The 26,942-nt window shown below is 45.7% G+C and overlaps 1 protein-coding gene across 1 annotated transcript in view; it reads left to right on the top strand.

The window, feature by feature from the left end:
• LOC149431559 (myosin-10-like) overlaps positions 1–25,026 on the top strand; it is a 133,291-nt gene extending 108,265 nt beyond the window's left edge. The window contains exons 6-10 of the mRNA XM_089665467.1: positions 1,884–1,913; positions 5,167–5,184; positions 12,051–12,143; positions 18,129–18,192; positions 24,635–25,026. Coding sequence (XP_089521593.1) covers positions 1,884–1,913; positions 5,167–5,184; positions 12,051–12,143; positions 18,129–18,192; positions 24,635–25,026 — 597 coding nt within the window. The remainder of the gene's footprint in view (positions 1–1,883; positions 1,914–5,166; positions 5,185–12,050; positions 12,144–18,128; positions 18,193–24,634) is intronic.
• Positions 25,027–26,942: the final 1,916 nt, after the last annotated feature.

The raw sequence follows: 26,942 nt of genomic DNA, 5'->3' as shown, positions 1-26,942 counted from the left end.
CATCGTTGGATCAAGAGGGGGTTTAGGTGAGTGTTGGGGGAGGGGTGGGGGAATGCTGCACTAAGTAGGTTTTTTTACCTTCATGCACAGAATGCATGAAGTTAAAAAAACCTTGAGCCTTTAGAACCACTTTACAGACGTAAACCATCCACCAATCTCCATACAGGGTCTGCAAGCTGGCACGCTTCCACGCTACAATCGATGTCAAAAAGAAAAAAAGTGTTTACTTCCATAGTGCACTATATTGCCAGAAGTATTGGGTTGGCCCGCATTTACACACAGATGAACTTTAATGGCCCCCCAGTCTTAGTCCGTAGGGTTCAATATTGAGTAGGCCCCGCCCTTTGCAGCTATAACAGCTTCAACTCTTCTGGGAAGGCCGTCCACAAGGTTTAGGAGGGTGTCTATGAGAAGGTTGGACCATTCTTCCAGAAGAACATTTGTCAGGTCAGGCACTGATGTCGGGGGAGGAGGCCTGGCTCGCAGTCTCCGCTCTAATTCATCCCAAAGGTGTTCTATGGGGTTGAGGTCAGGACTCTGTGCAGGACAGTCAAGTTCCTCCACCCCAAACTGGCTCCTCCATGTCTTTATGAACCTTGCTTTGTGCACTGGTGTGCAGTCATGTTGGAACAGGAAGGGGCCATCCCCAAACTCTTCCGACAAAGTTGGGAGCGTGAAATTGTCCAAAATGTCTTGGTATGCTGACGCCTTAAGAGTTCCCTTCACTGGAACTAGGGGGCCAAGCCCAACCTCTGAAAAACAACCCCACACCATAAGCTCCCCTCCACCAAACTTTACACTTGGCACAATGCAGTCAGGTAAGTACCGTTCTCCTGGCAACTGCCAAACTCAGACACGTCCATTGGATTGCCAGACAGAGAAGCGTGATTGGTCACTCTAGAGAACACGTCTCCACTGCTCTAGAGTCCAGTGGCGGTGTGCTTTACACCACGGCATCCGACGCTTTGCATTGCACTTGGTGATGTAAGGCTTGGATGCAGCTGCTCGGTCATGGAAACCCATTCCATGGAGCTCTCTATGCACTGTTGTTGGGCTCATCTGAAGGCCCCACCAAGTTTGAAGGTCTTTAGCTATTGACTCTGCAGACAGTTGGTGACTTCTGCGCACTGTGCGCTTCAGCATGCGCTGACCCCGCTCTGTCATGTGACGTGGCCTACCACTTGGTGGCTGAGTGGCTGTTGTTCCCAGTGGCTTCCACTTTGTTATAATCCCACTAACAGTTGAGCGTGGAATATTTAGTAGCCAGGAAATGTCACGGATGGACTTATTGCCCAGGTGGCCACCTATCACGGGACCACGCTTGGAGTCACTGAGCTCCTGAGAGCAACTCATTCTTTCACCAATGTTTGTAGAAGCAGTCTGCATGCCTAGGGGCTTGATTGTATACACCTGTGCCCATGGAGGGAATTGGAACACCTGAATCCAATGATTTGGAGGGCAGGCCCATAACATTTGGCAATATAGTGTATGTTAAAATTGCCCTTTATTATAAAAAGGCTTTTCCATAAAACCAATGAGGTAAAAATGTTACAACCTTTTTCATATAGCACATAGAATAAAGAGCATTCGTAATAAAGTAGCAGGTTGATAGTCATGAAAAAATGCTGGCTCTGACCCACTAGCCTGCGCGATGTCATCACGTTTAGGTCGGTCCCTACATGTTTCGTCGAAAATGACATCTTCAGGGGAAGACGGTACAATGACAATCATTTCATGTTGAATATTCAGATTCTTGCATAGTTCCAATCAGGACTGGCACTCCGTGTTTAATTTTCAGCGTTTTGTGAATATAATGATTTGTTGAAACTAATTTGTGATATTAACTGCACCCCACTAACCTATTCATTTGTTTACTGCAACAGACGGAGTCACCTAAACCCATCAAACATCAGGCAAGTGGATTTCCTCTATACTGCCTATGCTTTTCTTTATCTTTGAATGATAAATGTGTACCCTCGGTCCGCACACCCTGAAGCCCCCATATACCCCACGTCTAGATTTTCACTTTGTTATGGGACCCTGGTGTCACTATGCTGAGGGTCCTTGTGAAGTGACCTGGGGGAGGGGGGGGTATAAACATTGCCCGGGTGTAAAACATTCCTGCTATGGTTGTGCAGACCGATCGACCCCTTCCTGAGGACTCCTTCTGTTCTGTTCTCTTGTGTTCTTGAAGTTTTCACTATTTTGAGATCGTAATTCCTTTACAGTTGTCTCAATTAATGTTAGACATCCCTTCCCTGAAAACATTCCTTTCTAAATATTAACCTCGCATTGTTCCAATGTCATCCGATGCATGGGAACCGTCCACTGCACAAACCCTGCCGCTCGACAGACTATTTTAGGAACTTTTACATTTTTTTACATTTATGTTGAAAAGTTGCATTTTTGTAAAAAGAGAAAATGTATTTCTATACATTTTTTTTAATTATTTTTATATACATATACTGTAAATCACTGGCTGAAGTGGCACGGCCCTCTTCTATTGCCTATTATATGTACCAGGCAATAGTAGGGTGACCCACTCTTACCCTTATAATATGTTGAAGCCCAAACAAAAGATTGCAGCACAGTTCAAATGTCTTATTGGGAAGGATGCAGTGTTCCTACATTGTATACATAATTCTGAATAAATCTTTATTGATACATTGTTGAATTTGAAATTAAACCAGATTGCTACATTGTATGCTGAATCTGGACTAAAACTGCAGTGCTACACTGTATACTGAATTAAAATCAAACCGCATTGCTACATTGTATGCTGAATCCCTAATAAAACTTAATTCCAACATTGTATACTTAATTCTGAATACATTTTTATTGATACATTGTTGAATTTGGAATGAAACCAAATTGCTACATTGTATGCTGAATCTGGAATAAAACTGCACTGCTACACTGTATACTGAATTGAGAATAGAACCGGATTGCTACATTGTATGCCGAATCCCTTATAAAACTTCATTGCTACATTGTATGCCGAATCCCTAATAAAACTTCATTGCTACATTGTATGCCGAATCCCTAATAAAACTTCATTGCTACATTGTATGCCGAATCCCTAATAAAACTTCATTGCTACATTGTATGCCGAATCCCTAATAAAACTACATTGTATGCCGAATCCCTAATAAAACTTCATTGCTACATTGTATGCCGAATCCCTAATAAAACTTCATTGCTACATTGTATGCCGAATCCCTAATAAAACTTCATTGCTACATTGTATGCCGAATCCAGAATAAAGCCATACAGCTACTTTGTATGCTGAATCCGGAATAAAACTTCATTGCTACATTGCATACTAAATCTGGAATAAACCTGTACAGCTACATTGTATGCTGAATCTTTAATAAAACTTTATTGCTACATAGTGCTCTGAATTCAGAACAAAACCATACAGCTACATTGTATGCCAAATCCGGATTAAAACTTCATTGCTACTTTGTATACTGAATCTGGAATAAAGCCGTACAGCTACTTTGTATGCTGAATTCTTAATAAAAATGAATTGCTACATTGAATGATGAATCTGGAATAAAACTTCATTGTTACATTGTATATTAAATCCGGAATATAAAACTGTACAGCTGCATTGTATGCTGAATTCTTAATAAAAATTAATTTCTACATTGTTTGCTGAATCTGGACTAAAACGTCATTGCTACATTGTATGCTGAATCCGGAATAAAACTTTATTGCTACATTGTATGCTGAATCCGGAATAAAACTTTATTGCTACATTGTATGCTGAATCCAGAATAAAGCTGTATAGCTCCATTGTAAGCTGCATTCTTAATAAAAATTAATTGCTACATTGTATGCTGAATCTGGAATAAAACGTCATTGTTACGTTGTATAGTAAATCCGGAATAAACCCGTATAGCTACTTCGTATGCTGAATCCAGAATAAACCTTCATTGCTACATTGTATGCTGAATCCGGAGTAAAACGTCATTGTTACGTTGTATATTTAATCCGGAATAAAACGGTATATCTACTTTGGAATAAAACTTAATTGCTACATTGTATGCTGAATCAGTAAAACAAAGGGAAAAAAATGCATTGCTACATTGTACTCTGAATCTGTAATTAAAAAATAAAATAAAAAAAAATAAATGCACGTTGTAATATGAATCGGTTAAAAAGAAAAAATAATGCATTATTACATTGTCATCTAAAATCATAAAAAAAATAAATAAAAATGCATCGCTACACTGTAAACTCAATCAGTTGGAAAAAGAAAACAAAATGCTTTCCTACATTTTATGCTGAATCCGGACTAAAACCGTACAGCTACCGTACATTGTATGCTGCAATGACTTTTGAAGTGCGCTGCAACTTCTTGTGACACAGATATATTATCATGGTAAAAATAAAATGCAGGAAGTATATATTCTTCTATTTTCAGCCTGTGATACTTTTATTGATGTCCCTCTCGTGCGTTTGATTTGGCCGCACCCCCCCCCCCGTAGTGACGGTTTCCAGGGTCTCCACAGTTTGGTGCCATTTGGTTGGGAAGAGTCGTTAATATGTTAAAAAAAAAAAAAAAAAGGCAAATGTGTGGAATTATAGTGTGTTGCCTGTGGCGACCACATTCTTACGTATAAAATAAAAGTGTAATTTGAGTTGCTGTGCTTGCATTACAGCACATTATGATGCACATACGGTATTCTCTGTGCGATGTATACCCCCGTGCTGATACAAAATCGTGCAGGACCTATTTTCTTTTTGGCCGTTGATCGCCCATTCAGAAATAATTGGGTCAGCTGACGCACTGCGCAGACTTTGAACCGCGTTAGTCTGTATCCTGAGAGATGGCCTGTGAGTGCGTTGTAGTGATCCTCTAATATTTAGATGTTCAGTATGTGTCTACATGTAACAGTATATATTTTCTAAGTGTTCTATAGATTTTTATGGCCAGCCTTGCTCCACATTTAACCCATCCTATGTTTTATGTATTTTTTTTTTTTATTTTTCGCAACGTCTGTCTTGATGTACCCCCTCCATCTCAGGGAGGGGGGTCATTAGGCAGAATAATACCCCCAGAGCTGTCTATATCCCTTTGTTGAATTTGGTGTCTGCATTAATCCACATCCATTAATGTATATTTTTTTTTTTTTTACTGTCATTTTTGTTAAACTACAGAGTGGATCCTTGTTGTATGTGAGTAGCCTGTAGCCCTCCCTCCCCCCTCCCCCACTCCTCACCCCACACTCAATTGTAATTTTCTCACTTGCTGTACCCCACCGCACCCCCACAAACACTCCCTGACCTGTCTGTATCCTCCAATCATCAATTCCTCTCTCTCTCCCGCTTTATGGGGCGCGATGCATGCCACCCGCTTCTCCTTCCTTTCTGATGCCATCTGGCACCTACTACTGTCCACTGGCAAAAAAAAAAAGTTAAAACCTTTTCATAATTGTCTTTATGTTCTATGGTGAGATACCGCCCACCCACCCACCCATAAGGGGGGTGCCACTTAAAGTGACTCTACCTTAAGAGAAGTATGGGGGCCGCCAATGCTGAACTCCCTATGAAAATGCTGAATGCCTGGCTGTCTGACTTAAAGGCTAACTTTATTTGTATCCATGTTACGCCCATATTTACGGTGTAACGTTCAAATGCCCCAATCCGTACCCCACCACCCTAATTGTGCAGTACAGGACAAAGGAATTGATTCTTGGACCAGATGGGTCTAGATAGGTTATAGGCCGCTACCTTAAAGTGTTACTAAACCCACAACAGTACAATCAGTCTGTATATGCAGTAAAGCATGCTTGTTATACTCCCTGTGGAATGTAAGGGGTTAATCCTCTGCATTGTGTAAAAATGCTGTTTGATCCTTTCTTCTCTGATCCTCCCCGTGTTCCAGTGTCCCCCTGTTATCTCCTAATAAGACATATCGTGTGGAGACACTTTGCATATGCTCAGTTTGGTGTGTATTGCTACAGAGGTTTTTTTTTTTCCTTGAGAGAGTGCATGTGATCAGCACAGGGCCAATCAGCACTGTCCAGACAGAGGTCAGGGGTTCTTCATCCTCCTAGAGCAGAAAGAAAACTCCTCCTACAAGCTTTAACCATTTCTCTGCTGGACACTGATAGAAGTCACAAGACTGGTATATACTGCTGATGAGAAAAGGTATTTAGCGGTTTATATTTACTAAAATAATTGCATTTCCATGTTTTGTGTACTGTGGGAGACCAGATATAGTGAATGCAGGGTCCAGGAGAGCGGATATAGTGAATGCGGGGTCCGGGAGAGCGCATATAGTGAATGAAGGGTCCTGGGAGACTAGATATAGTGAATGCAGGGTCCGGGGAGAGTGGATATAGTGAATGCGGGGTCCGGGGAGAGCGGATATAGTGAATGCGGGGTCCGGGGAGACTGGATATAGTGAATGCGGGGTCCGGGGAGACCGGATATAGTGAATGCGGGGTCCGGGGAGAGCGGATATAGTGAATGCGGGGTCCGGGGAGAGCGGATATAGTGAATGCAGGGTCCGGGGAGACCGGATATAGTGAATGCAGGGTCCGGGGAGAGCGGATATAGTGAATGCGGGGTCCAGGGAGACCGGATATAGTGAATGCGGCGTCCAGGGAGACCAGATATAGTAAATGCGGGGTCCGGGGAGACCAGATATAGTGAATGCGGGGTCCAGGGAGACCAGATATAGTAAATGCAGGGTCCGGGGAGACCAGATATAGTGAATGCGGGGTCCGGGGAGACCAGATATAGTGAATGCAGGGTCCGGGGAGACCAGATATAGTGAATGCGGGGTCCAGGGAGACCAGATATAGTAAATGCAGGGTCCGGGGAGACCAGATATAGTGAATGCGGCGTCCAGGGAGACCAGATATAGTAAATGCAGGGTCCGGGGAGACCAGATATAGTGAATGCGGGGTCCAGGGAGACCAGATATAGTGAATGCAGGGTCCGTGGTTTAGTAACACTTTAAGGTGATTGGACACTGAGAAAAGCTTTGCTGGGACCTTCCCCGTGGTGTATCTATATAACCCTGCCCATCTTTTTTTTAATACATACATCGGTCCAGCTTGATGTAAGTATCCATATCTGATATTCAGAGAGTCACTGGGGATGCTGAAAATCACTGTAGTAGTTGACGCTACATACAGTGATACTCATGATCGAATAGGTTTTCAGTGAGTGGCTTCCCTCTTTGTAAACTGACCACAGGAGGGACGCTTGCTCGGCACCCCCACCATTCACAGAACACCTGGTATTCCTTTCAATGACTGAAAGGCATTCTCTAATTGGACAAGGTGGAGATCAGTTTTAGTGTCCTCCTCTCCACCTCGTCCAATCATTGAAAAAAGAATACAAGGTGTTTTGTGAATGGTGGTAGGCCCGTTTCACACAGGCTTCAGTTTGTGTAAGAGCCGTGTGTACAGTTAGCTTTGTCAAAACATTTGCAGAGTTTTCAGCAAGCTTAGTTTAAAGCTTTTAAATTATTCTTCAGCTCCAGTTTGTAAATGTTGAATACAAATCCTAATGGGAGTGCTGATTGCCACTTTAAACATGCTGCTAGCAAGCTTCAGAACTTCTTGAAGCTTGTTGAAAGCCTGCTAGCAGCTTGCTTAATGTTGTACATTGTATGTTGAATCCTTAACAAAACTTCATTACTACATTGTATGCTTAATCTGGAATAAAACTTCATTGTTACATTGTATATTAAATCTGGAATTAAACCGTACACTTTGTATGCTGAATCTGGAATAAAACTTCATTGCTACATTGTATGCTGAATCGGTTTTAAAACACTCTTCAGCTCCAGTTTGTAAATGTTGAACACAGATCCTAATGGAAGTGCTGATTGCCACTTTAAACAAGCAGCTAGCACTTCTTGAAGCTTCTTGTAAGCCTGCTAGCTGCTTGCTTAAAGTGGCAATCAGCACTCCCATTAGGATTTGTGTTCAACATTCACATACTGAAGCTGAATGGTACTTTAAACGCAGAGTGAGCGACTCCCACAGGACCCCAAAGATCACGGCATTGACTATATTAGTGCTAGGTATTAGTAATTGTCCACTTCCACAGAGGTTCCTCAGGTATGAGGTATGTACACTTTATTTTGTGTCAAGCTCGACCAATGTAAGTATGCAATAAAGTTCATGCCAGGAGTTCAGTTTTAAAGCAGAATCTTTAAGAGGCCAATACACCAGGTAATGACGTGGAAGCCAACCAATCAGAATGGTCTGGTAGGTTTTGGTCGGTCAGGTGGAAAGGAAAAAAGTCATTAAAGCCACACATCTCTGCAAAACCCTGTAGATAGGTGTATGGCGGCCTCAGCCTGGCTCCAACGAGGCCAACAGGGGGCGGAACGAAACTCATTGGAGGGCGTGGCCTGGTTGGAGATACGTAATACACCTGTTTACAGGGTTTTGCAGAGATGAGCAGCTTATAGAACGTTTATGCTCTTCACTTGATATCGGGAGCTGGGATGATCCCCGTCCTTGCCTTCACTCCTAGTGGTTTGCCATGGAAGAGGACCCAGTGGACCCTTTAATGACGACTATGATTTTGGTTCTGGTTGGTCAGGGTCACACAGGCTTGCTGTTTGATGGAATAAAGCAGGCGCCAGTCCTCCCACACCTAACGGTTATGTTCCCACAAGGAATTGTGTTAACAAGTCCTTATTACTTGGCTTCTGAGATATTTATTGCTCGGGAAGCACGCGGTGATTGGCTTTTTCATGCCGTCCTGCGGGGTTGTTCCATAAGGATGTGTGGGAGGCCAGAAAAGGACTCCTAATTCCTGCTGCTCACCTGCCACCCCCTTGTCTCATGCAAAGGCTGTATTCCTGAGGCAAAGGTGGTCTGACATGGGGGAAGGGGGGGGTACAAAGGAGTTATTTATTGTTAAATGGAAGTATTTGCATAAACGTGCCACTCTTTGTTCAGCAGTGAATAGGAGATTGCCTTCCAGGAAAGATGACGTTTCCTGTGTTGCTGATTCGCTAGCCTTTATCTCAGCTTTTGATTGCCATGCTGTGGAGGGAGAGAGGCCTAAACTGACCAAGCTGGCCATTTTTTTTTCTTTTTTCTAGCCAGCTGATCACAAAAAAAAAATGCCCCATCCATACATTCAAGGTGGATGGGGGAATCCTCCTCGTTGCACTATTGTACCGACAGCGGGACTTCTCCACTACCAGAATGCACTGATAGGCGCTGCAAGTGATTGGCGCTGCAAGTGATTGGCGCTGCAGCTGATTGACGCTGCAAGTGATTGGCGCTGCAACTGATTGGCTGCGTGAGCTGATAAAGTACAAAATTTCCAATATTCCCAGTCAGTTGGAGTCAGTCACAGATCAACGACTCTCAAATGTGGGCAGACATAGATGGATCCGGGTCCCTGCTGAACTGGCTGAATTTCGATCCCTGTATGGCCGGCTTTTGGCTTCCTGTATCAGAATCAGTAGTAATGGGGAGACTTGGCACATTTCCTGATTTTATTTATTTTTTCCTCTCTAATTATGGATTCTCACTTCTCTTGCTGCATTCTTTGTATATTACATTTTTTACAAAAGGCAGCAGGGGGCATCCGAACCCCTTTCGCAATGGTTGAGGCAAGTAAGAACACAGCCCTATCTAGATTTGTTCTGTATGTTGGAGACATTTTGCTGCTTATCCAAGCACCTTTTTCAGGAATGATGGTCTTCAATATTGGACAACTCTAATTGTACACAAGTATTGCTAATTGCACCTTGACCAGGATTAATTAGAACCGGAACAGACAGCGATGTAGTGTAATGGGGACAATGCATAAAAGTGAAAGGTCCTTTTATCTGGGACTCCCTACCCCCTGTTAAACATGCCTAGCAAAGGGCAAAAGAAATGAACGTTTTGACTCCCACGCCTGTCCGGTTCATTGCCCTGTTTGCATTAATTTGCATATCTCTGTACAGAGTGTTTACAGTCTGTTCATTATGAATGGGCTGGCAGTGCAGGAAAATTTAAGCAGTAACAGAGTCAGATCTTGGGAGGTGCTGTGCCCCCCAGATTTTAGTTGTGCCCCCCTAGGTCTCTGAGAGTGCATCCACCAATCCCTGAGCCGATCTGATGCAAACAGTTAATATGAGGGGGCACTCTGATGGGGAACCCCGATGTAAAGGGGCACTCTGATGGGGACACCCGATGTAAGGGTCACTCTGATGGGGGACACCCGATGTAAGGGGACACCCGATGTAAGGGGGGCGCTCTGATGGGGACACCCGATGTAAGGGCGCACACTGATGGGGACACCCGATGTAAGGGCGCACACTGATGGGGACACCCGATGTAAGGGCGCACACTGATGGGGACACCCGATGTAAGGGCGCACACTGATGGGGACACCCGATGTAAGGGCGCACACTGATGGGGACACCCGATGTAAGGGCGCACACTGATGGGGACACCCGATGTAAGGGCGCACACTGATGGGGACACCCGATGTAAGGGCGCACACTGATGGGGACACCCGATGTAAAGGGGCACACTGATGGGGACACCCGATGTAAGGGGGCACTCTGAAGGGGACACCCGATGTAAAGGGGCACTCTGATGGGGACGCCTGATGTAAGGGGGCACTCTGATGGGGACGCCCGATGTAAGGGGGCACTCAGATGGGGACGCCTGATGTAAGGGTCACTCTAACAGGGATACCTGATCATATGTAAAGGGGGCACTCTTGATGGGGACAGTAATGTAAGGTGGTACTCTGATGGGGACACTAATGTAAGGGGGCACTCTGATGGAGACACCCAGTGTAAGGGGGCACGCTGATGGGGACACCCAATGTAAGGGGGCACGCTGATGGGGACACCCAATGTAAGGGGGCACTCTGATGGGGACACCCAATGTAAGGGGGCACACTGATGGGGGCACCCAATGTAAGGGGGCACACTGATGGGTATACCCGATGTAAGGGGGCACTCTGATGGGGATACCCGATGTAAGGGGGCACTCTGACAGGGATAACTGATTATATGTAAAGGGTACTCTATTAGGGAAGCTAATGTAAGGGGGCAATCTGATTGGGTCACCTGATTTAAAGGGGCACTTTGATGGGAACCTAATGTAAAGGGGGGACTCCTACAAGGGACATCTGATATAAGGGGGCACAAGTTCTGTTTAATCACTCTAATCTAATGACAACCTAATACATAATAGTGTTTGCCAGGTCGTGACACAGTGTGACAGACTGTCAATGACTCTCGCACAGTGTTGACATTACGCCCCCTGACTTTTTATTACTGCACCCCCAGATCAGATAGGCTAGATCTGGCCCTGTGCTGTAACCTTAGTTTTTCAGGTTGAGGTGCCATTTAAAATGAATGGCGTCTCCAATTGTATTGTCATAGCAGTGCAGAGGTCTGTCTCTAGCTCTAAAGAAAAAATGTAAAAAAAACCCCAAATAAACTTTACACCACATCTACTGAATGATTGATGTAGGCACTAAGCAAGGGTGACCTCAATGGGCCTTACCGCGGGGACGGGAATGCTAAGGACCTCAGATCTTGCAAGGAGAGGCTCCAACACCTTTATTCACAAGAGGTTTGGTAACCTCTGCTTTCCCAGGATTCCATGAAAAGGTCCAATGATGTCACCTTCACCTATAGTAAGTATTTTTTACACTTTTCTTTCAAAGTTTTGTGATGCCTTCATTATTTTTTTTTATCAGTTTTTTAGAGTTCCTACTTTCATGAAGGGTATGACAGAGTGGGATATTGCCCACATATTATATTTCATTCTTGGTGGGATTGCCCTTGACAAAAAACGTATTGAGTTTACCTTTATTGTGTTGTAAAGGTAAGTGGGCACAAAACATAGGGTTGTCCTTAGCGGCCAGTTGGGTGAATGTTAGCGTGGATGTCATTCAGATGATTGAATAGGCAGTGGTGTCATATTGATGGTCTGTGAAGACCTCCAGTTCCTGGCTGACCTTTCCCTGCAGCATACACAAATAATTTCTTAGAATTTTCTCGGAATTCCTGTCCTACTCACTGATTAATAGTTATTTTTATTCCGCAGGGCGAGTTGGAACGTCAGCTGCTTCAAGCGAACCCCATCCTGGAATCTTTTGGAAATGCCAAAACTGTGAAGAACGACAACTCTTCCCGCTTTGTGAGTGTGGAGACGCCGTTCATTGCATAAGGATTTTCATGTAGAAGGTGTCGATGCGTTCTGCCGCGTAGCACAGTTGAGGGGTGGCCCAAATGTCACCCTTATAGACAGCTAAAAGGGTCATTGGTGTCATGCCATTGGCTCTGCCAAGTGGAGTTGGACCTTGAACCATCAGATAGGAGGTCAATCAGCCACAGAAAAAAGAAACCCCTAGCCACTGGAAGAGGCCTAAGGTTCTATTGCTGCCCTAAAGAAACTTGGAATCCTCTTTAGAACCAGAACTTTTGTAGAATAGGATGAAATAGGTAAAATTTTGAATCTGTCAGGTTTTATTTGTTGTATGTGTCTCCAGCGGGGACATTCACCCTCACTATATGTTCTGAAAGCGATGTAAAATCCAAAATGTCATATTTGTCACCCGAACATACCCAGTGGGATCACTTTTTTCGGTGACAGTTGTCTGAGGGATTTTTTCTCACTTCCTGCTTTGACCTCAGGGTAGAACATGAACAGAAATCTCCCCAATGAGAGACACACACAAAAAGAAGGAATTTTACTGTTCCTTTTTGGGATACTTGAGGAACAGAGCTGAGAATCTCTGCTTCAGACCTACTGCATGGGCCATTTAGATTTTTCTATTGTCCATCGAGGGACTCAACTTGGTACCAAGCAACCTAGGGTTCTACTACCGTCTACATGAGAAATGTAAACTAGTCCAGCCTCCTAGGAATGCTAACCCCTCCCACACAAATTCTGCCCAGTCTCACTTAGTGTTCTCAAGGAGAAGGAACATTCTCTTCTGCTATGCTTTTTGTCTGAATTGGAAGATTTAAAAAAAAATCTACTATCAACAGCTGCTGGTAGATTCAGGTCAGTTATTGTAAATCCAGGTAGTCTCTCCAGTCAGTTAACAAGGACAAGCGGATGGGTGGGGTTTCCCAGTTCATTAAGTATACTGGTGGTCTCTCTGCGACAGTCCTACATCTGACACACCTGTTGGTTTCTTTAGTCTGTGATTGGTTATGGGTTTCCAGGTTTGTTATAACCTCATTCTTTGTATTGAGGTCACTGGGATACTTGAGGAACAGAGCTAAGAAACTCTGCTTCAGACCTACTGCATGGGCCATTTAGATTTCTCTGTTGTCATTTGAGGGACACAACTTCATAGCAAGCAACCTGGGATTATACTACCTTCTACAGGAGAAATGTAAACTAGGCCAGCCTCCTAGGAACTCTAACCCCTCCCACACCAATTCTGCCAAGTCTCACTCAGTGTCCTCAAGGAGAATGAACATTCTCTTCTGCTATGCTTTTTGTCTGAATTGGAAGATTTTTTAAAAAAATCTACTATCAACAGCTGCTGGTAGATTCAGGCCAGTTATCGTAAATCCAGGTAGTCTCTCCAGTCAGCTAACAAGGACCAGCGAATGGGTGGGTATACCCAGTTCATTAAGTATACTGGCGGTCTTTCTGCGACAGTCCTGCATCTGACACACCTGTTGGTTTCTTTAGTCTGTGATTGGTTATGGGTTTCCAGGTTTGTTATAACCTCATTCCTTGTATTGGGGTCACTGGTAATCGTCTCACAGTCATCAAATGAACCAGCAGGTTTTGACAGGCTAATAGAGGAATGAGAGCACCACACTAGTTCAGTCCAGTAAGGGTATATTTATTACATATGATGTAAAAATGAAAATTCAGTGCCTTTTGGAGGTTCACAAATCCTACAATTCAACAGTACAAAAAATGGCCACTTCCCCAGTCTATAACTGGCCTTCACAGCAAGGAGCACATGGAAGGACGACGCATGTCAGATAACAAAAAAGAAAAATTCCCGGCTCTAACTTGCCAGCCGGCCTGCAAATAAACCGAATTAAAGTAGAGGTCCACTCACACTGTCAAAAAATAAGTCAACAGCTCCAAAAACTGCAGCTGCTGACTTTTTTAAAAAACAGCCACTTACCTGTCCCACAATCCCGCGGTGTCCTCCCCACAGCCTGTTTCACCGGCCGTCATGTATTCCAGGCGCTGGCATCTTCAGTGTGGTCACCCGGCTGTGACAGTTTGTGGCTTCACAGCCGACTGCGCATGCGTGAGAAGCGCTGCGCTTTGTGAATGACCCCGTAGTCTTCTGCGCCCTGTCACATGTCCCAGAAGACTATGGGGAGGAAGGACAAATTCCTCTTCCGGTTGCCTAGGCGATCACAGCGGAAGTGGGAACCTGTCAAATTCAGGTACCCGCTCCCCAAGGTGCCAATCCGTAATAGGGGGCGGGGGATAAAGGCTTAAAGCGGAACTTCCCCTTTTGGGTGGAGCTCCGCTTTAAGCCAACTGCACACTGTAATACACGTTACCTCCTAAAGCTGAAGAATTTGGCTTCCAGGTTCTTCAGCTTCTTTTCATTCTCGTTAGATTGCGTGAAGATGTCATCTCGGGATGCCTTGCCGCTGCCAAAAGGTGCCAATCATTAATGGAGAACGTGGGACAACGGCTTAAAGTGGAACTTCCCCTTTTGGGTGGAGCTCCACTTTAACCTGTCTAACAGTATGCGTCAAAAACGGGTTTAGTTAGCACACATATGCAAACACATGCGTAAGCCACAGAGCCTCGCCACGACACCCCAGTATTCTGTAGAACCTTCACAAATCCTCCTTGTATACTGAAAATATTAAATTAAATCTACCAGACTTGTTTCAAAGGATAGAGTGGACAGTAGGTGAGCGCTGCACACCAAACAACTCATTTGAAAAGTTGAGAGCGACCTCAGTCACAGCTCCTCCCAATGGCCACGCCCGCTGGCACTTTTCGCCCTATTCCCGCGGCTTACCTCTATGATGAAGTCCTGGGGGGTGGACGAAACGCGTAGGGCATGGCTATCAGAAGGAGCTGGGACTAAGGTCACTCTCCGCTTTTCACATGCTTGGAGTCAGTTGGTGTGCGGCATTCATCTACTGTTGATTATAGGGCTTCCTGGATCAGCACGCTTAGGCCAGCACCCTGTTCATCCATGGAACAGTTGAGCCAAGGCACCGGAACGTTGAGCTTATGTGAGGTCAAAGGATAGGATGGGTTTTGCAGAAGAGAAGTCAAAGCTACAGCATGTTATAGTCAACATTTCGTTGACCATAAAATGCTGTTGGTTTGACTTACCACTGCTGCAAAACGCACCCTATCCTTTGATACAAGTCCAGTACAGATTGATTTTCAGCATGCATTTGTGAACCCCCGAAACGCGTTGTATATTGTCCCAAATATACCCTTACTGTATTTAACCAATTATTGCGCCACTTTACCAGACTCTTTAGGAATAGCCCTGTCCACCTACCTCTAGAAACACCTATCCTTGTCCATACAGGGGGTCCCGAACTCCTACAACACACCTCTACTTTCCTGAAGCAGGTTTTGGCACTAGGTGCAGTCATTTATTGCCTCGATCTCCGGGGATTTGTGCTGCACGAATCCCAGCTGAGGGCAGGTTTGGTCCCCAGCCTGTCCCATCGTTCCGTCCCGGGCCGGCACAGGCCTGGCTGCAGTATAATAATACACAGCAGGTGTCCAGTTCCTTCCAGGTAATCCCCCCCCTTCCCCACGGCGGCCGTACGCGCCTCCTTGTCCTGAAAGCACCTGATTAGACAGAAGCCGGTTCTGCCTGAAATAGGAGCTTAGTGTGTGTGCCACAGCTGTGACATCAGCGCGGCGAGCGCGGATTTGTGTCCCGTCTCGGTGTCATCTCCTCTAATACTTCCTTATGTGTACCCTGAATTCATTCCATGCAGAGGAGCGCCTGAAAATAAATCCCTGACTAATGTGCTATGCAGGGGCCCATCCAGCAATGAATGGAGACGTCCTCCCGTCTGGTGACCCTGTATCCCTTCTTAGTCATGAAGTATCATCATCCGTATTTAACTCTGGTTAGTAACGGGCGGAGGAACTGTTAAAGTAGGCGGTCACCAAAACTTGGATCACCACTGCTACTGGCGGGGTCACCATTACAGCAATTTCACCTGATTTCCTGTTCTGGTGACACAACAGGAAGTGAAGGTTAAAGCTTCTTACCGGGAGCAGTACTACTCTACAGTGGAAGTATCCCTTCCCCGCCCAATCCAGTGCTTGGTGTATGTCCAGCTAAAGGTGGATAGGTTACTATGGAGGAAATCTCCCCATTGTGGGAGGGGCAGAGACACAAACTATTGCAGGGAAACCTTCCCTTTGTGGGAGGGGCAGAGACACAAACTACTAGAGGGAAATCTCCCCATTGTGGGAGGGGCAGAGACACAAACTACTGCAGGAAATCTGCCCATTGTGGGAGGGGCAGACACATAAACTACTGGAGGGAAATCTCTCCATTGTGGGAGGGGCAGAGACACAGACTACTGCAGGGAAATCTTCCCATTGTGGGAGGGGCAGAGACAGACTACTGGAGGGAAATCTCCCCATTGTGGGAGGGGCAGAGACACAAACTACTGGAGGGAAATCTTCCCATTGTGGGAGGGGCAGAGACACAAACTACTGAAGGGAAATCTTCCCATTGTGGGAGGGGCAGAGACACAAACTACTGGAGGGAAATCTTCCCATTGTGGGAGGGGCAGAGACACAAACTACTGGAGGGAAATCTTCCCATTGTGGGAGGGGCAGAGACACAAACTACTGGAGGGAAATCTTCCCATTGTGGGAGGGGCAGAGACAGACTACTGGAGGGAAATCTTCCCATTGTGGGAGGGGCAGAGACACAAACTACTGGAGGGAAATCTCCCCATTGTGGGAGGAGCAGAGACACAAACTACTGGATTGAAATCTCCCCATTGTGGGAGGGGCAGAGACACAAACTACTGGAGGGAAATCTCTCCATTGTGGGAGGGGCAGAGACACAAACTACTGGAGGGAAATCTTCCCATTGTGGGAGGGGCAGAGACACAAACTACTGAAGGGAAATCTCCCCATTGTGGGAGGGGCAGAGACAGACTACTGCAGGGAAATCTTCCCATTGTGGGAGGGGCAGAGACAAACTACTGGAGGGAAATCTTCCCATTGTGGGAGGGGCAGAGACACAAACTACCGGAGGGAAATCTCCCCATTGTGGGAGGGGCAGAGACACAAACTACTGGAGGGAAATCTCCCCATTGTGGGAGGGGCAGAGACACAAACTACTGGAGGGAAATCTCTCCATTGTGGGAGGGGCAGAGACACAAACTACTGGGGGAAATCTCCCCATTGTGGGAGGGGCAGAGACACAAACTACTGGAGGGAAATCTCCCCATTGTGGGAGGAGCAGAGACACAAACTACTGGAGGGAAATCTCCCCATTGTGGGAGGGGCAGAGACACAAACTACTGGAGGGAAATCTCCCCATTGTAGGAGGGGCAGAGACACAAACTACTGCAGGGAAATCTCCCCATTGTGGGAGGGGCAGAGACACAAACTACTGCAGGAAATCTCCCCATTGTGGGAGGGGCAGAAACACAAACTACTGCAGGAAATCTCCCCATTGTGGGAGGGGCAGAGACACAAACTACTGCAGGAAATCTCCATTGTGGGAGGGGCAGAAACACAAACTACTGCAGGAAATCTCCCCATTGTGGGAGGGGCAGACACACAAACTACTGCAGGAAATCTCCATTGTGGGAGGGGCAGAGACACAAACTATTGCAGGGAAATCTCCCCATTGTGGGAGGGGCAGAGACACAAACTACTGCAGGGAAATCTCCCCATTGTGGGAGGGGCAGAGACACAAACTGCTGACTACTGAAGGGAAATCTCCCCATTGTGGAAGGGGCAGAGACACAAACTACTGACTACTGAAGGGAAATCTCCCCATTGTGGGAGGGGCAGAAACACAAACTACTGCAGAGACATTTCTCTATTGGGAGTTTACAAGAAATGTTAGATCTGGGCGGGTGACTCGGTGCTGCTCATACCAGTTAAATTTTTTTCCTGAAACACAGTTTCTCATAATTAACCTTTTCTCTCCCCCCCTTTTTTTTTTAGGGAAAGTTCATCCGCATCAACTTCGATGTGACGGGTTACATTGTGGGGGCCAACATCGAGACCTGTATCCTTTTATTTCAGTTGCTGGTCCGCGGCTCAGCCCGTGGAATGCAGGAAATAGCAGTGGGGAGCGCAGGCAGTTTTTAGCTATTGGATAAACTCTGGCTTCCCCTTCTCCCAGCCTTTGTTAAACACGCGCCTGCCAAAGCCTGTGCAGAGGAAAAGCAAAAAAACGTTTTCTTCTCCTACGCAGCCCAATCTTGTGAGCCCTTTGTAAAGTTGGGTCCTGTATGGGGGGGGGGGGGGGGGGGCGTCAATGTATAGCCATCAGTTTATTGATCGCAATCCCTCCGCTCGCACTTCACTGTTTTAGGAGCTTTTCAGAGCAGCAGCCAGCAGAAATGCCGTCATTATGTGGATCAGATACCGGCGCCTTCACGCTTGCGTTGTGCTTTGTGGTCACATGTACCGCGTCTTTATTTTTGGCGAGAAAACGCCGTGTCGCAAACCTCCTATCAGCACAAGTGTGACAACTGATTATAGATGTACTTACCCTTTACGGGGTTAAGATTGCGACGCGTTAACCCCCGACAGTTCACGGGCAGTAGCCTGGCTGGTGACCTGACTTTTCCTCACTGCAGTTAAGCAGTATAGCCTGGTCACCTCCCCGGCCCCAGCCTGCGATTAGTAGATGGGAAAGCATGCCATCAGAGAGGTCATCTGCCACTCTGCCCTCCCCTCTTAAAGCTGATGTGTATTGTATACATATAAAACCTTGTCTCCCAACCCAACCAACATGCAGTTACAATTTTTCAATCTAATAATTTTGCTTTCGGTAAGTACTTGTTTTAAGACTCCGTGTCATAATTGCCGTGTCTGTCTGCTGGCCGCCAGAGCATCCTATGTCAGATCTCCTTTCAAGAGCATTATATGAAAGAACGCATCCTTGGCATCCCTTTAGACATGCATGATCCTCCCTCCCACTATGTGCTGTAAACTTTTGCTATGCAATATGCTGATCAGTCACATGAGCTTGCAATTTTTTTTTTTTCCAGTGGAAAATATTTATTAAGAGATATATAAAATGTGCAGAATCATGAAGTCAAAACTCAAGAGAACACATCCTTGGCATCGCTTTAGACATGCATGTTCCTCCCTGCTTCCTACTGGGTGCTGCAAACTGTAGCTTTGCAGTCTGCTGATGAGTTGCTTGAGCATGCATGTTTTTTTCAGTTGAAAATGTTTATTAAGAGATATATTAAAGGTGCAGAAGCAAGAATTCAAAACACAATAGAACACATTCTTGGCATCCCTTTAGACATGCCTACTCCACCTGTGCAATCTGCTGATCTGTTGCTTGAACATACTTTTTTGTTTGTTTTTTCAGTAGAAAATGTTTATTAAGAGATATACAAAAGGTGCAGAAGCAAGAATTCAAAACACAAGAGAACACATTCTTGGCATCCCTTTAGACATGCCTACTCCTCCTGTGCAATCTGCTTAAGCATACTTGTTTGTTTGTTTCAGTAGAAAATGTTTATTAAGAGATATACAAAAGGTGCAGAAGCACAAAGTGAAAACACAATAGAACACATTGCAGACTGTCTACAAGTCACAAAGACATTGCCACTAGAATCTAGAAGAGGAATTCTTTTAGTATAACAGTAATTACAAACCGTCTGTACAGTAACATAGAAAACAATGGATCATACATTTGGAGGAGGGAGGTGGGGTAAACGGGGTTGAGGGGGGAAGGTAGGTGCTGTCCCATCCAAAGGACCACCCAGTAATGTAGAGGAAATGTGGAACAGCTTCAAATAGTCAAGCCCTCTGCATCAACCCAGTTAGCCCATTCTTTGTCAATCTTTTTAGGACAGTTTCATGCATGTTTAAAGGGATGCCAGGGATGTGTTCTTTTATATCATGATCAGAATCAAAGTAATTGATGGCTGAGAAAGCTAATAGCTGCGAAAGGTGAGCCAATAACAGTATAAATCTGAAGGAGAGGGGATTATTGATGATTGAAACTGTTCAGACTGGAAATAAAGGTGGGCTTTACATAGCCACTGCAGCTGCAAAGGGTTATATTGGGGAGATGTTTTTAGTGAATTGAGAATTGTCAGTTTCAGCTCTGTGGCTACAAATGTGGGAAAAGTGCTGGAGACAAGGTGAGTATTTCTGTCAGAGCTGCAATTTATTAAAATCTGACCTTCAGTCTTGTACAGGTTTGCAGGGTCCTCCCCTGCACTGAAATTACTTTGATTTCACTGAACACTGTGAGCTTCTCACAGTGTACATCAGAAGCTGCAGCAGGTCAGATAGGGGCCGTGATTTTTTCAGGAAGCTTTGTACAGCACCCTGCCGGCCCCTCCCACCAGCCATGATTGCATAGAAAAGCACATAGACCCAGTGATAATGTATAAAATAAGGTATCCAATGAAAACAGGATAAAATCTATAACTGGAGATGTGCTTTACTATGCAAGGAAATTTCTGCTGCACCCAGATACAATCCCTGCCTGAATGAGAGCAGTCCGAAGGTAGAGCAGTGCGGAGGGCCGGGAGGGTATGAGCTATCCGATTGGTAGGAAAAGCCTGCGTAGAAAACTGTGGAGATAGAGCGGATCCTCCCCCCAGGATGGCGAGTCAGGAATCTCGTGTTACTTCCCATGGTTGGATGCCGTGCCACGGGCTGTTATTGATAGGGACTCGGAGAGGGGATCTCACCCCAGCCTGGGCATTTCTCAGCAAAACCTCCAGAGCAGGGAAATTAAATCTCATTCCTGGGATTCCGACCCGCGCCAAGTGTAAGATGAAATCCAGCCTCACTTAATTAAAAACACATCACCTTGTCCTCTTCCCTTCCCGGGGCCGTCCATCCAGGCCGCGTTTTAACACTTTCGGCTTTTTGATAAAACTTATCTTGTAGCGATCGTGCTGAAATCGACCCTTATGGAATTTGGCTGGAATATGCTGCAATCTGATTGGTTCCTGTACTGTCCTGCTAAGCGAAAATGAGGGAACTGTTCGTTTTTGGATGGAATTTCATGATGAGTAATGGCTAGTTTGTCCAGTATTTAAAGCGGAGCTCCACCCAAAAGGAGAAGTTCCGCTTTAAGGACTGCTCCCCATTAACCACTTCCTGTCCGGCCGTTGGTGGCAGTGCAGGGTCGGGTGGACGTTTATAAACGGCCTTTCCACACCCTGCTTGTGCGTGCTCCCTGGGAGCGCGCAGAACTGCGATTCCGGTGCCCGCTGTGTCCTCCAGACACAGTGGAACACCGATCGTCATATGGGACCTTTGTGCGAGGTCCCGATCATGTGATCACTGATTGGCCAATCCGTGATCACATGCAGAGTAGTAAGCAAGGTGTCACTTCTGACATCATTGCTTACTACTTGTGAAATCTGTGAATGATCACAGAGGTCACATGGTACAGGGCTATTCACAACAGCCTTGTACCATGTGACAAGTTGTGACCAATCACAGCTCACATAGTAGTTCTCAATGGCTGCAAGAATGCAGCCAGAGAGAAGGAGAAATGATTGCTTTTACAGCCTTTATGGGTGTAAAAGCAATCGGTGTAAAAAAAAAAAAATCTTCATCACCCCCCACAAGTAGTATAGTGTTACCATGGTAACACTGTACTGCTAGGGTGACAGTATGTTAAAAAAAAAAAAAAAAACCCATAAATAATAAAGTAAAAAAATGTTTTAAAATTATAGATTTTGGTTATAAACTAGTTTGGGTTACTTTTTTTTTTTACTAAAAAGATAACGGAATACATGTTGGCCAAGATTTATGATGAAATACTATTTATTTGCAAAATTTTATAAGAAAAAATCTTTTTTTCAAAATTTTGGGACTTTTTAATTTACATAGCAAAAAAAATGCTAAAAAATTCATATGGGTACAGTGTTGCATGACCGCGCAATTGTCATTCAAAGTGTGACAGCACTGAAAGCTGAAAATTGGCCTGGACTGGAAGGAGGTGAAAGTGTACGGACTGGTAGTGGTTAAGGAATGGCACCTTGGGGGGGGGGAGCAGGTACCCGCATTTGACAGGTACCCGCTCCCACTTCTGGTCCGATCGCCTAGGCGATCGGAAACGGAAGGTGTCCTCCCTCCCTGTAGTTTTTTGGGACACCTGACAGGTCCCAGAAGACTACAGGACCATTCATGAAGCGCAGCGCTACTCGCCATGCGCAGTGGGTACCTGGCTGTGAAGCCGCAAGCTATCACAGCTGGTTGCCCAGACTGAAGATGCCGGCCTCCTGGAATACAGGACGGCCGGTGAAACGGGCTGCGGGGGACACACCCCGGGACCGAGGGACAGGTAAGTGGCTGTTTTTTTAAAAGTCAGCAGCTACAGTTTTTGCAGCTGCTGACTTTTTTTTTTTTTTGCCAGGTGAGTGGAACTCCGCTTTAACCACTTGCCCTCCAGAGGATTTACCCCCCTTCCTAACCAGGCCATTTTTTTTTCCGATACGGCGCTGCGTTAATTTAACAATTGCGCAGTCATGCAACACTGCAGCCAAATTATTTTCTTTAGAAATTTCTTTCATTGATATTTGATCGCCTGTGCGGTTTTTATTTTTTGTGCTATAAACAAAAAAAATTTACAATTTTGAGAAAAAAAACTATATTTTTGACATTTTGCTATTAAACATGTCCAGTAAAAAAATTTTAAAAATCAAATTTCGTCATAAATTTAGGCCAAAATGTATTCTGCTCCATGTCTCCATGGCTAAAAAAAAAAAAAAAATGCCAATACGTATATATTGGTTTACGTGAACGTTTTATCGTCTACAAATGGCGGTATAGATACTCAATTTTTTTTTTTTTTTTTACTTTTAATATTAGTAATGGCAGCAATTTTTTTTCTTTTACAGTCACTTTGAAGTTTTTTTGTATTACTTTTGTAAACATCCCCTGCAACAGCAATCAGCACGTGACCAATTTTTGTTTATGGGGGGATCTGGGGTCTACGAGACCCCAAATCACTCCTCTGCACTTGAAAGCATTCAGAACACTGAGATCGATGTTTTTGAATGCTTTCAGATTTTTAAAACTGGCGCCGATGTGAGGTCATCGCTTCCGATTTTACAATAAAGGAGAGTCGATCAAAGCGGAATCCGGCTTTATTCGGCAGTCTGGGCCAGCTGGCGGACGCCATGGCTGGTCGCTCGGGACTCCAGGTGGGACGGGAGATCCTGAGAAAGCGGCGGGATGGGGGGACGTCCCCTCCAGCTACTTGAATGACTTTAGCCTCTCCGATTGAATTGTAAAAGAGAGCCGACCGCCGGCTCTAGAGAAACGGTACCGGGAGATGCCGGAGAAAGTCCAGCGACTTACTGATCTGTAACCGGTTAAAGTGACACTAAACTGTTACAATTCTATTCCAGTGTGTATTGTCAACTCAAAAAAAGTCTCTTCTATTGCTCTCGGCCTCCTCCAAATTCCCATTTTTTTGCTGCTGTGATCCGACTTCCTGGTAGAGGGTGGCTACGTTCGTTCTCCATCATCCCACTGTACAGTATGGACGAACATAGCCACCTTCTCTTACTCCTGAGATGGACTTTATAGTGTGCATAGAGCAGTGTACATGACCCCAACTAATGTGAACTGCTTGTTCCAAAGGGAAGGGGGAAAAGGAGAGGTTCAGGAGCTCACAGAGGGCATTAAAACTATTTTATGAAAAATAGATGACAGGGCCTGTAAGTATTTTAATTTTTATTTATTTCAGGTACTTATATAGCGCCGTCAATTTACACAGCGCTTTACATATATATTGTACATTCACATCAGTCCCTGACCCTCAAGGGGCGTACAATCTAAGGTCCCTGACCCTCAAGGGGCGTACAATCTAAGGTCCCTGACCCTCAAGGGGCGTACAATCTAAGGTCCCTAACCCTCAAGGGGCGTACAATCTAAGGTCCCTGACCCTCAAGGGGCGTACAATCTAAGGTCCCTAACCCTCAAGGGGTGTACAATCTAAGGTCCCTAACCCTCAAGGGGCGTACAATCTAAGGTCCCTGACCCTCAAGGGGCGTACAATCTAAGGTCCCTAACCCTCAAGGGGCGTACAACTAACTCACATTCATACATACACATACTAGGGACAATTTAGACAGGAGCCAATTCACCTACCAGCATGTCTTTGGAGTGTGGGAGGAAACCGGAGTACCCGGAGGAAACCCACGCAGGCACAGAGAGAACATGCAAACTCCAGGCAGGTGGTGCCATGGCTGGGATTCGAACCCACGACCCGAGTACTGTAAGTAGTAGATGCGTGTGGATTACTTTTTGGAGAATAAGGATCACTTTAAGGAAAATAGCAGAAAAAAACGACAATCTAAAAGTAAAAATAGAAAAAATGTTGGCTTTCAGGGTTGGACCGTGTTGCTGAGTTTTCTTTCATTCTTTCCATTTTCTGTTGCTCGGGACTCTGTGGGTTCCTGGAAGGGTCCCACACTTTATTTCTGGACCTTAACACCTCGGGACAGATCTGCTGGAGAAGTCTCGAGCGATACGGCAGGCCAAGGATGAGAGGACCTTCCATATCTTCTACCAGCTGCTCGCCGGCTCCGGGGAACACCTCCGATGTAAGCAGACTACAAATATATCTTTGCACTACAGCGATGACTCCCAGCCTCATGCCTCCGGTACCCTCAGCAAATCATTCAGGTTTTCAGGATTTAAAGCGGAGTTCCACTTAAAAGCAGAAGCTCCGCTTATTTGCCTCCTTCCCCCCCACTTCACTGCCATATTTGGCACCTTTTTGGGGGGAGGGGGGAGTGGGTACCTGGCTTTGACAGGTACCCACTCCCCCTTCTGGCTCTTCGCCATGGCCACCTCCTCTCTCCCGCAGTCTCCTGGGATTTTCACAGGGTCCTAGGAGACTGCTGGACCAATTAGCAAGCTCGACGTGACTCGCGCATGCGCAGGGGGCACCAGGCTGGGAAGCCGCAAGAGCCTGGTGCCCACAGTTGAGATGCCGGCATGGGTGAGAACATGGCTGGACCCTGGGACAGGTAAGTGTGTGTTTTATTAAAAGTCAGCAGATACAGTTTTTGTAGTTGCTGACTCTTAACCCCTTCATGCCGGTGCCTCCCGGCCCTTTAAGGGTTTCAGGAGGCGGTGCGGGGTTTAGGGTCATGTGACACGGCGGTCACATGATCGGGCAAGGTCCCGATCGAAAGAGGAGATCGGGACCTTTCCGTGAGTACCGGACATGCGGGCAGGGAGTGCGCTCTCAGCACATATGTCTTTTTTTAATAGAACGCAAATGTGCTGCCGCTCGGCGTCTAGGCCCAGACACCGGGAGGTCACACATTTGCGTTCGGCCGGCGTGAAGAGGTTAATAAACACAAAAACGGCTGGATCTCCGCTTTCACCCCTCGCCTACCGGGCACTTATACCCCCTTCCTGCCCAGGCCAATTTTTAGCTTTCAGCGCTCGCTATCCCGTTTTGAATGACAATTACGCGGTCATGCAACGCTGTACCCATATGAAATTTTTATTATTTTTTTGAGACAGATAGAAATTTTTTTTGGCAGTATTTAAACACCACTGGGGTGTTTTATTTTTTGCACTATAAATGAAAAAAGACCACAAATTTTGAAAAAAAAAAGTTTTTCTCTGTTTCTATTATGAAATTTTGCAAACAGGTAATTTTTCTCATGCACTGATGTTCGTTGATGAGGCAGCACTGGTGGGCATTGGTGAGGAGGCACTGAGGAAGCTGCACTGATATGTGGTACTGATAGGCGGCAATGATGGGCATTGATAGATGCCACTAATAGGCAGCACTGAAGGGCACTAATGGGAGGCACTGATGATGTTGCACTGATAGGCAGCACTGATGGGCACTGATAGGCAGCACTGAAGGGCACTAATAGGCAGCACTGAAGGGCACTAATGGGAGGCACTGAAGGACACTAATGGGAGGCACTGAAGGGCACTAATGGGAAGCACTGATGGGCACTGATAGGCAGTACTGAAGGGCACTAATGGGAGGCACTGAAGGGCACTAATGGGAGGCACTGATGGGCACTGATAGGCAGCACTGAAGGGCACTAATGGGAGGCACTGATGGGCACTGATAGGCAGCACTGAAGGGCACTAATGGGAGGCACTGATGGGCACTGATAGGCAGCACTGAAGGGCTCTAATAGGAAGCACTGAAGGGCACTAATGGGAGGCACTGATAGGCAGCACTGAAGGGCTCTAATAGGAAGCACTGAAGGGCACTAATGGGAGGCACTGATGGGCACTGATAGGCAGCACAGAAGGGCACTAATGGGAGGCACTGAAGGGCACTAATGGGAGGCACTGAAGGGCACTAATGGGAGGCACTGATGGGCACTTATTGGGCTGCACTTATAATCAGTGCTCTGATTATCAGTGTAGATTTCTGCTATCACAGTTGCCGGTTATCAGCAGTACTTTCCTCGCACTGTGACAGCGTGAGGAAAATACTGCCGATAACCGGCAAGTGTATTTACATGGTGATCTGCTGCGATTGGACACAGCTGATCACGTGGTAAAAGGCTGCTGTGATTGGCCCTTTACCGAGTTGTGTGATCATGTGTCTCCAAAGGACACAGCGATCACAGACAGCCCCGGGGGGGGGGGGGGGGGGGCACGTTCTGAGAAGACATCATATGACCGCGCAATTGCCAATTAAAGTAGCACAGTGCTGAATACCAAAATATGCTATATACAGTATAGTGCAGTAAAGTGATCTATACAGTATGTCTGTTGTAAATATGACGGCCAGTTTTTTTTTTTTTCCCTCCTGCAGCCGATCTT

Source organism: Staurois parvus, unplaced genomic scaffold (genome assembly GCF_062004578.1).
Source record: "Staurois parvus isolate SC_StPar_1 unplaced genomic scaffold, SC_StPar_1.0 ptg002207l, whole genome shotgun sequence".
Lineage (NCBI taxonomy): Eukaryota > Metazoa > Chordata > Amphibia > Anura > Ranidae > Staurois > Staurois parvus.
Note: the sequence above shows the minus strand (reverse complement) of the source record. Positions and strands in the feature narration are given on the sequence as shown.